The sequence below is a fragment of the Phyllopteryx taeniolatus genome, chromosome 13, assembly GCF_024500385.1.
Source record: "Phyllopteryx taeniolatus isolate TA_2022b chromosome 13, UOR_Ptae_1.2, whole genome shotgun sequence".
NCBI lineage: Eukaryota > Metazoa > Chordata > Actinopteri > Syngnathiformes > Syngnathidae > Phyllopteryx > Phyllopteryx taeniolatus.
Genome location: NC_084514.1, coordinates 3,157,433 through 3,166,604, shown reverse-complemented (window position 1 = coordinate 3,166,604; position 9,172 = coordinate 3,157,433). Strand labels below are relative to the sequence as shown.

Below are 9,172 nucleotides of genomic sequence, written 5' to 3'. Positions count from 1 at the left end.
CTCGTGTGGTGTCCACCGTCCACACGTCGTGACAAAGTGTGGAGCGATTGGACTGATATCACCATGGCAACTCGGTGACGTCATCTCCCTTGCTCTAATTGGAGGAAACCCCGTGCGACCAGCCGCTGCAGCGTTCGGGTCTGACGAACTACTCTTTGATGTCCCGCCCCTCACCCCCTCTCTCGAAGTCTATTGGCCAACACTCCTAAAACTACCTGTCACTCAACAGAGATTCCGATTTACAATTGGAGAGTCGCCCCCAGATGATCCGCCCTCCTTTAAATCAAGTTCAGTTGGACTTTAGCTGCTGCTGCTTGTTCTTTGCCTTTCTGCCCAATCCATCGAATCGGACCAATTTGTGAAGCGAATTCGGACCTCTGTAGGTGAGCTACGTCGACGTTTGTATTGTGTGCGTCCCAGTAATCGTTCAATATAGCTTTCTTACAGCCAGTGTGATCAAATAAGACGCGGTGCGTTTTAATGAGCTGCGCTTTCGGTGACACTTTTTCCATTGATAGGAGTGGCCCGTTAGCTTAAGCCTGCAGATTTAGCTTCGAAGCTAGCTAGCCCCTCCAGACACCTTTGTGGCGGGCAGCGGTACCGACGTGAGTCAGCTCGGTCCTTTGAGAGCCTCGTTTTCGGTGCTATAATTCCATTTTGTAACGCGCTATATTCATTCAGTTCGCCACATTACACGACTTGAGCGTTACGTAATCTCTTTACAGCACAATTGTGTACCGCAAGGCGACGGAGACGCACTAAAAACGTCCACGTCGTTATCTGGTTTAATGAATTGTAGCTACAATATGCCTATGTTTTTTTTAACTGGGTGTTGTTTTTTTTTGTTTTTTTACACAAATGCGATCGTTTCATTTTCTCAGCCTGTCACGCTGCGGTGGAAATAACGCCACTCCTTGTTCCACTCCCAGTTCACAGTCCCCGACTGTCGCTCATCCCGACCGTGTTGTCTGATCCATCGCTCCCCAATCAAATATTCACTAAAAGAGAGAAAAAAGGAACAACTATGGATAAAGCGGATCTTATCCAGAGGGCCAAGCTGGCAGAACAGGCCGAGCGTTACGACGACATGGCCGAGTGCATGAAAGTAGTCACGGAGAAGGGCGAAGACCTGACGAACGAGGAGCGGAACCTGCTGTCCGTCGCCTACAAGAACGTGGTGGGGGCCCGGCGGTCCTCATGGAGGGTGCTCTCCAGCATCGAAGCCAAGACCGACACCGTTGAGAAGAAGCTTCAGCTGGTTAAGGAATATCGGGAGAAAGTGGAGAATGAGCTGCAGGAAATCTGCAACAACGTTTTGGTAAGTGGCCTCATTTTCTATAACCAGAGAGCCAGGCATGATATATAATTCAACATACCACAGTCCAATCAGGGATTCATTTAGCTCCGGTTGATTGTCCCTGACCCCTGCTTCAGAGCATCAAAAAGATGATCCACCCACTAGTCAAAATAATAGGTACACCTCTATAAAAGTTACTAATTTCAAAGCTCACAATGAAATGACTTGATAGGATAGGAGAATAGAAAGATGGACAAATGCAGTAAATTTGACAGATTTCAAGGAAACTGAATGAATGCTGCTGCTGCAAAAAAAAAAAAAAAAAAAGGCTTTGACAGTACACAATGACTGCATTGCTTAACCGGTTCAAACTTGATTAAAGAAAATGTGCAGCTCGTCCAGGAGTGTGAGCTATTTCTCAGTTGCTTTGTTTTTTTCTACAAAATATCGAACACAAAGGCAATTAAATGACGTGGCGTGACATTGCAACACAAACAGTCTCTTGAGACTTAGTTCTTGATTTTGGCCCAGCGACAGGATTCGCCAGCATTCCTATGCAATTCCTGATGGGCTATGCAATTGCTCCTCACAAGGTTGTAATGGGATTTGTGACGAAATCAGGTGCTGAGGGGCTATCGTTCGTTCTCTTTTATTTGAATTGGTTTCTAAGATTTCATTTCGTCTCCAGGTGTGTTAAATGTACACGTTTTTCCTTTCTGTTAACATAAACTCAGCCCTATTCCATAACACAATTTCAATGGATTAGGTAGGCTATTTCAGTCCAGTTAGGTGTCTGATACTATCACCAGCTTTTCCTGTTGGCTCAATTTCTGTAAAGATATGACCATTTTATGCTGGAGAGTACCAGGAAGTAGTGTCTTCCCACAGCCTTTCGGGAATCAAGATTTTTGGATACAATATTATTGCATCACGGAGTGTGTCCACTGATAAGGTCATTAAATGGGTTGATTTTTTTAATATAGTGGAACTTCCAAAGTCACACCCTACCTGTTCTGGGGTGCTGGTTGACTCCCAAATTGTTCACATTTCAAAACAAATATCTTACAGGCTCGAACAGACGAAATCATAAAGCGTTAACTAGTCCAGAGTCGCTGTTTTAACGAGCATTTTAAAATTAACTGTGGAGACAGAATGTAATGGTGAATATTTAAAAAAAAAAAAAAAAAAAAGAGGAAAGCTACTAACCTTTGACGATACCAGACAGTCAAAAAGAGATTAATCAGGAAGGTGTTTGCAGGGGGACACTGTCACCTAGTGGTGTTTTATGGGCATTTCTAGAAATCTTCAGTGAAATGTTTTTGCTAGCGTTGGTGTGGTCCAATTGAATTTTATGTAATTGATTGTATTACTCCTATTGTACTTAACAGCCAGACCCTTTCTGATGAGAGAGGTCAATTTCTGTTTAAAAAAAAAAACAAAAAAACAAAAACACTTGCGGATATGATCTTGAATCCTCACTGAACTGAATTTGAGATTTACATGATGAGAGGCGATAATGGTTTTGGGGCTTTAAAGGTTCCACTGCAATTAGGACACTACATGCAGGGCCCTCACACTACCCTTCTATATTTCTCTGCATATGCATCTATGCAATCTCATCCTGCAGATGGATGGCTAATTTGACAAGCAATGTGCAATAATTAACATGCACAAACAATTCCAATTAGTTAAATTGGAATACCTTCAACAGGGCAACATTTTGAAACTAATGACTTTGGCCTATATTTGAACTAGTTCCAAGCCTGGATTGAACACTAGTGGGGGCGGGGCATGCGTTCACAATTTGATTAATCTATCGTAACAGCAGGGATTGTGCTTTACATTATTTCCATCCTACCTTGATGGTGGATTAGAGGCTATCTGGCTGGAAGGTTGCAATAATGACCCTGGGCTACTGTCTGCACTGATGCGCTGCAAGGGCTGTTCACTTTCAGCATTTCCCTGCTCGTGACTCAGCCTTTTGTTTCTTCTGCTGAGTGTTGCAGATGGGTGTGTCTCTCCTCAGGCCTCAGCTCGTCTGCAGAAGCCTTCCAGGCTGCTAACTTTCGCCAAATAATAAATCACCCCAGAACATGTTTGCTGTGAGTGAGAATAGACAAGATATGTAGCAGACTGGAGGTCGCTTGCCTGAATCATGTGTTTGGAGCCAAAGATGTTTGTCTCTGCTAGGTTGGTTGTATTTGTGTTCTTGAACTATATAGCAGTGGCTTGGAGATGGTGGACCCCAATTCACAAGTAAAGAGACTGACACAATGGAGCTGTCATTTTGTTATCATTGACATCTAAAATGTTCAGTCATTTGTGTTACCTTTTGTACAAAGCAGTCTTAGGGCTACATTTGGGAGGAAAACGTAATGTTCTTAAGGATGTAGTTTTAACAGGTCAATGTCAAAATTCCCACACACATGTAACAGCGGCAGTCTGAGACATGCAGCCATTCTCTGCTGTCTCTTTAGAGACCTGTCATACATTAATCAGGCACAATCATTAAATGTTTGTCAAACAGACTCAACAAAAGGTGATTTGAAGTTGTGTAGTTCTTTCTCAAACATTTACACAGGCACATTAAACTGTCGATGCGACAAAGTAATAATTCACTCCAAATTCTCGAATCAATTTTAACGCAGCTGTACATTTAAGGTCAAACATAAATGTCACATTTTAACTTTACTCTTGGTTACATTGCAATTCTGTTTTTTTTTTTTTTTCAATTTAATCAAATTACATTTTCAAAAGCTATCAATGCTTGGAGACAAATTCTTGTCGGATGTGCGAATTGAGTTAGACCCGCGACTAGTCAGACCTTTTAATCAGGCGATGCCGTTTGCACTCTCCCGTGAGCGTTGGTGACTGAAATGAGAGCTTTGTGTGAAAGTGCTGTGACGAGAGCATCCCTCCTCCTGTTAATTGTGCGCAGCTTGCAGGGGAAAGGAATGCTCGGCACATGAGCTGTGTGCATGTTTTGGCCAAGCCAATGGTGGCTTGTGGACATGATTTGGGAGTGGCTGCGAGGAGGGATTTGGCTCAGACAAGAACACTTTCTTCCTGCCAAAGCTTGGAAAAAAATGCCACATATGTTGGTAGTAGTAGTAGTATATCTGAGGCCACTGTTCAACTTTGTTCATCAGCTCCTCCTCCAAAAACAGGCTAACCCTTGTAACTTCTACACTTGCAACAGCACTTAACCCCACAATGTAAACAAGGTATTGCTGTCAATGTGATGTTTTTTTTCCCCCTAACTCCCAAAATGGGATTATAGCCCTAAAAGTCAAACATTACTGCTGTGCTTAATTTCTGTCTCCGCAAAATGGTTTAATCACACTGTCCACAGTGTGAAAGTCAAACTAAAGCACTTTTATACTGCCTGTGGAAGATGACCTTGAAAATGCATATGAATATTGCTACATTGTCATGTTGCTTCAGTTTGTTTAAATGTCCGTTACTAAAGGGTTAACTACTGCAATGTCAGTGCTACTTGCGTTAACCTGTCTGGTGTTTTGTAGTGCATTAACATTGTGCTAGCAGACCTCCGTATGAGGCAAAGTTGTGGTTTTGAATACACTTGTAATTGTTTAGTTTGACTGAACTTCAATTGGGAGTCACAATAATAGCTTGAAGCAAGCGATTGACCTTTTTTGAAGAACGATTGTTGCTTGTTGTGAAGTGAGTTAAAGGTTGCCACTATCTTGGGCTCGTATCTGAAATTTTTACTCAAGTTACAGCAAAAATAAAATGGGCTTAAATCTTAAATTGAGGTACCACTGTACTATTAATCACTGATCTCTGTAGTGTTCATGGTGAAGCACATCTGTGTGTTTGTCCCAGATTTTGTTACTTGGTGTGTCGGATATCACGTTGAGGTTTGTTTGATTGCTCTGTCGCCCATTTCCATTAGTGAAACTGAATCCAATCAAATGTTTTTTTTCCTCCTCACAGACACTGCTGGACAAATATTTAATTGGAAACTCCAAACAACAAGAGAGCAAAGTGTTTTACCTAAAGATGAAGGGGGATTACTATAGATACCTCGCTGAGGTTGCCACCGGAGATGACAAATTGAGTGAGTACATACTCAACTGCATTTAACGTTTATGATTTCCACATTTCAATTATTAGTACCGGCTTTATCTTTACACTCCAACTAGGAATGTCTCATAGTATGTCTCACTATTGGCTGGAAGTGATGTCACACGGTCTCATTTCAGAAGTTAGAACTGTAGTGGGTGGGCGCTGACTCGGCTTAATACACAAACCTACTCTGTGATCGTAATAGTGTGATTTGATGCCTCTGCATTTTTCCATCTGATTGACTGGTTCAATGTGTCACAATTGAGCTGTTGCCTTCCCTTGAAAAGAATATGATTAAAGGAGTGGGCTTTTGTACAGTGATAGTGTTTCTTGCATCTATATCATTTATGTATATTAATTCATCAGAGATCATCGACAACTCACAGCAGGCGTACAAGGAAGCGTTTCAAATTAGTAAGACTGACATGGACCCCACACATCCCATCCGCTTGGGTCTGGCTCTTAACTTTTCAGTCTTCTACTACGAGATCCTCAACTCTCCAGAAAAAGCTTGTGAACTCGCTAAAAAGGTTTGTGCATGATCTCAAATTGCCCACCACTATTTGAGCCTGTTCTCTGTTCACATTTTTATATTTGTTTTTCTCGCAGGCGTTCGACGAGGCCATCGCCGAGCTCGACCAACTAAACGAGGAGTCTTACAAAGACAGCACCCTCATCATGCAGCTCCTCAGAGACAATCTGACAGTGAGTGTCCTCACATCACACAAAATGATCATTTCTTCTTAATGGTTCGGCTTCTGGACAAACCTTTGCTTTTAGCTGGTGATGTGTTGAACACCACTAAAGCAAACTCACTTTTCTTGCAGCAGAGTTCAAATTTCTAATATTTGTAATGAAATTTAATGTTAAGTGAAATGTTTTTCCAGCCTCAAGCTGATCATGGCTCATCATACAGCCTTTTAACTAACTGCCAGGGACTTTTTTCAGGGCGTTTACAATAGTATCGACATGATTTTTTTCTGGTTGCAAATGGTAAAATTAACTGCGTAAGAATATTTTGTGACTGGTGCACTACTAATGTCGGGGAGAAGGGGGGGGGAAAAAAAAAACACACTTTGTGGAATTAATCCTTGATGCTTGCTCAATGAGTTTAAGTCTGACAACAGACATGATTGTAGTTTGAACTTGTTTTGTTTGACTCTTGATATTTCATTGACCATACAGTTTTTGTTGTATAGTCAAAGCTTTTGGAGCGTTTAACTTTGGAATTACCACTGTAAAAAATGTTTACATAACTAGAACAAAGTAGCACTTCGGAGGACTTGGCTGCACTGAAGCATGTAGTTGATACAAATCGTTAACTTAATAGCATAATTTCTGAATGTTGCCTGAGAACTGTCCAGTCAGAGTTGAATTGTATTGAAAATGCAAATTGAAAATTGTATCTCGTTTCTCTCCTCAGCTATGGACATCGGACACCGCTGGTGAGGAGGGCGATGCCGGAGAAAGAGGTGACTGTGGCGAAACTGAGAACTAAAAGAAAAATAGTCCTTGTTCTCCAAAAACAAAAGGATTTAAAAAAAGAAAAAAAAAGAAAAAAAAACTTTTTACACATCCGTCATTCCTTATTGCTCCGATCCAACATTCTTCCAATGAAACCATTGCTGAAAAAAAATAATCATGTAATCATGGAGGGGGGAAAAAAATAAAATTGGAGAAAAAAAGAAAACAATTAGAATGATCTGTAAAAGTAAAACCCTCCATTCCTTGGTTTGTGTGTGTCCTGGCCTTTTCAGTATGTGCAATTTCAGCTGTAAAAGAATATTGATAGCTTGACATATTACGCTGTTTCCTAAAGTTAGAGGCAGAAATCCTCAAAGTCCCTACATCGAACTGGAAGTTCAACCTCTGAGGAAGATTTTGTTTCCAGGTTATCTTAGTTTCCTCTTCCTGCTCTCTTAAAAAAACAAAAAAAACAAAAAAAATACACTCACACAATCATGTGGTACGGTTACAGCGTCTGAAATTCCACTTCAGATAGTTTTCATGCTGCAGGGAATGCCAGTGTTCCACGCATGCTGGCAGCAAATAGTAGTGCCCATTGGATTCATCCTCACTTTGATGCCACTCTTTCACTGAAGCATGTCTGTTTGGAGGGGGGGGGGGGAATTGTGGGGGCTTCACTGACTGACACGCCGGGACCTTTCAAATGGGAAGATGAAGACAATTCTGTCATTGCATGTCTCGAGATATTACACTGGAATGGGAACAAATGCTGTAACACACAAGTTCAATTGTCAAGTTTAATCTTTTTCAATGCAGGTTTGTACACATCCTAAAAGAGGGTGGTCTGTTTGTCTGTCCAGTGATTGTCATTAGAGATTTGGACCACTATTGTTTTGCTATTCATTCAATTGTAGTCCCTTAAAGCCTTGTGGAACCGTTTGAATCCCTGTGTAACAGCTATGTTAACATGAATAAATCATTTTATAAACCATTTCTCCGTGTGTGTGCGTCGTATCATGTAATGTACTGTACAGTAATCGTTTGGGGGGGGGGGGGTTATGTTCCGGGCCACCTGAAAAGATCTAATCTGCAAAGTGCGACCAGTGTTACACCTAGTACTGATACCAGTACCAAACTGTTTTTTTTTTTTTTTGTCTGTCAGAAATGGCACAGTACCAGTTTTTATAGTACCGGTATTTTTTTATTTTTATTTTTTACTTAAACGAGACCGTGCTCCAATTGTCTTAAAGGCTAGTACACAAAAAGCCTACGGATGCCTGTCTTTCATAATTTAGAAATGCCTTCAAAGTGGTTGTGAGTGTGAGAGAATGAGCCGGGAGGAGCAATTGCCAAACAAGTGCCGGCATTTGCATGGTGCATCTTGCTGATTGGTCAGATTTCGAGTGCTATAATTGTAGCAATCACTGGCTCTCTCCTTCCTCATGCTAAATTGGTCCTCTACCTTGACCTCCGCCTCAAGGTAGCAAAGGCGCATCCATTGCACACGAAAATGTGGCCTCTCAAGGAGGATGAGGCCCTACACACAGTGCGTGCTTTGCCTTTATAGTAATGGGCACCCTTGTTTCTTAAATTGATACGGTTTAATCCCTGGTACAACGAGCAGTACATTTGTTTGGACAAATATAATGACAAGGCAAATAGCTCATAAGAGTTTTCTTGTCATTGTCCATGATTTTCTTGACAACCAAAATCATATTTAATAATGTTCTTCAGGTAATATACATTTAGTAGTACCATGCAGGCATTAAAATAATGAATTGAAGAAAAAAGGGCAACATTTTTTTTTTTTTTTTATATAAACATGACTGCACCAGAACACAATTAACAATTTTGATTTGCTTTCACGGGCCACATAAAATGTGACACACCAGATCTGGCCCCCGGGCCACTAGTTTGACACCTGTGGTCTAAGTATGATATGCATGCATTTTATCTTGTCCAAAGACACCAGAATTTTGCAGCAAGTTCAGGTTCAAACCGTCATGTCCTCAGTTCATAGTTAATCGTTGCGCAGACAGGAAGTCTGTCCACCTGTTTTCGGGTTTGGTCATGTGACATTCCGCATCAGGCCCATTACCACTGCCAATTGAAGATTAAACAAAATAGAGACTCATGTAGTTAACCAAAACCACACAACTTTCTTGTGAACGTCTGCTAGCTAAATGGTAATGCGCAATGTGAAACACCTCAGTTGGGCTAACAGAGCAAGCATTGAAATCGTGCAAGTTGTAAACTTTTAAACAAATATTTAAACATACAGACAGCATATAATAATACTCACTGGCATATATTGTCACA

The 9,172-nt window shown here is 41.2% G+C and overlaps 1 protein-coding gene across 3 annotated transcripts; it reads left to right on the top strand.

Moving 5' to 3' along the window:
* The first annotated feature begins 228 nt into the window (after positions 1-228).
* LOC133487781 (14-3-3 protein zeta/delta-like) lies at positions 229-7,844 on the top strand. Of its 3 annotated transcripts, none has more exons than XM_061794906.1 (6): positions 229-383; positions 930-1,318; positions 5,255-5,378; positions 5,753-5,916; positions 5,996-6,091; positions 6,810-7,844. In XM_061794906.1, the coding sequence occupies exons 2-6, from the start codon at positions 1,025-1,027 to the stop codon at positions 6,882-6,884; spliced, it is 753 nt and encodes a 250-aa protein (XP_061650890.1). In that variant the 5' UTR covers positions 229-383; positions 930-1,024; the 3' UTR covers positions 6,885-7,844. The 3 variants fall into 3 exon arrangements, with proteins under 3 accessions (XP_061650890.1, XP_061650892.1, XP_061650891.1); XM_061794908.1 differs by having other exon boundaries at positions 244-379; XM_061794907.1 differs by having other exon boundaries at positions 246-383; positions 882-1,318.
* The last annotated feature ends 1,328 nt before the right edge of the window (positions 7,845-9,172 follow it).

Bases quoted from the DNA above. Each gene is read 5' to 3' on its own strand.
- LOC133487781 (XM_061794906.1), top strand. From the start codon at position 1,025: ATGGATAAAGCGGATCTTATCCAGAGGGCCAAGCTGGCAGAACAGGCC. The intron at 5,917-5,995 runs GTTTGTGCATGA...TTTTTCTCGCAG, and splicing joins CTTGTGAACTCGCTAAAAAG to GCGTTCGACGAGGCCATCGC. The intron at 6,092-6,809 runs GTGAGTGTCCTC...TTCTCTCCTCAG, and splicing joins TCCTCAGAGACAATCTGACA to CTATGGACATCGGACACCGC.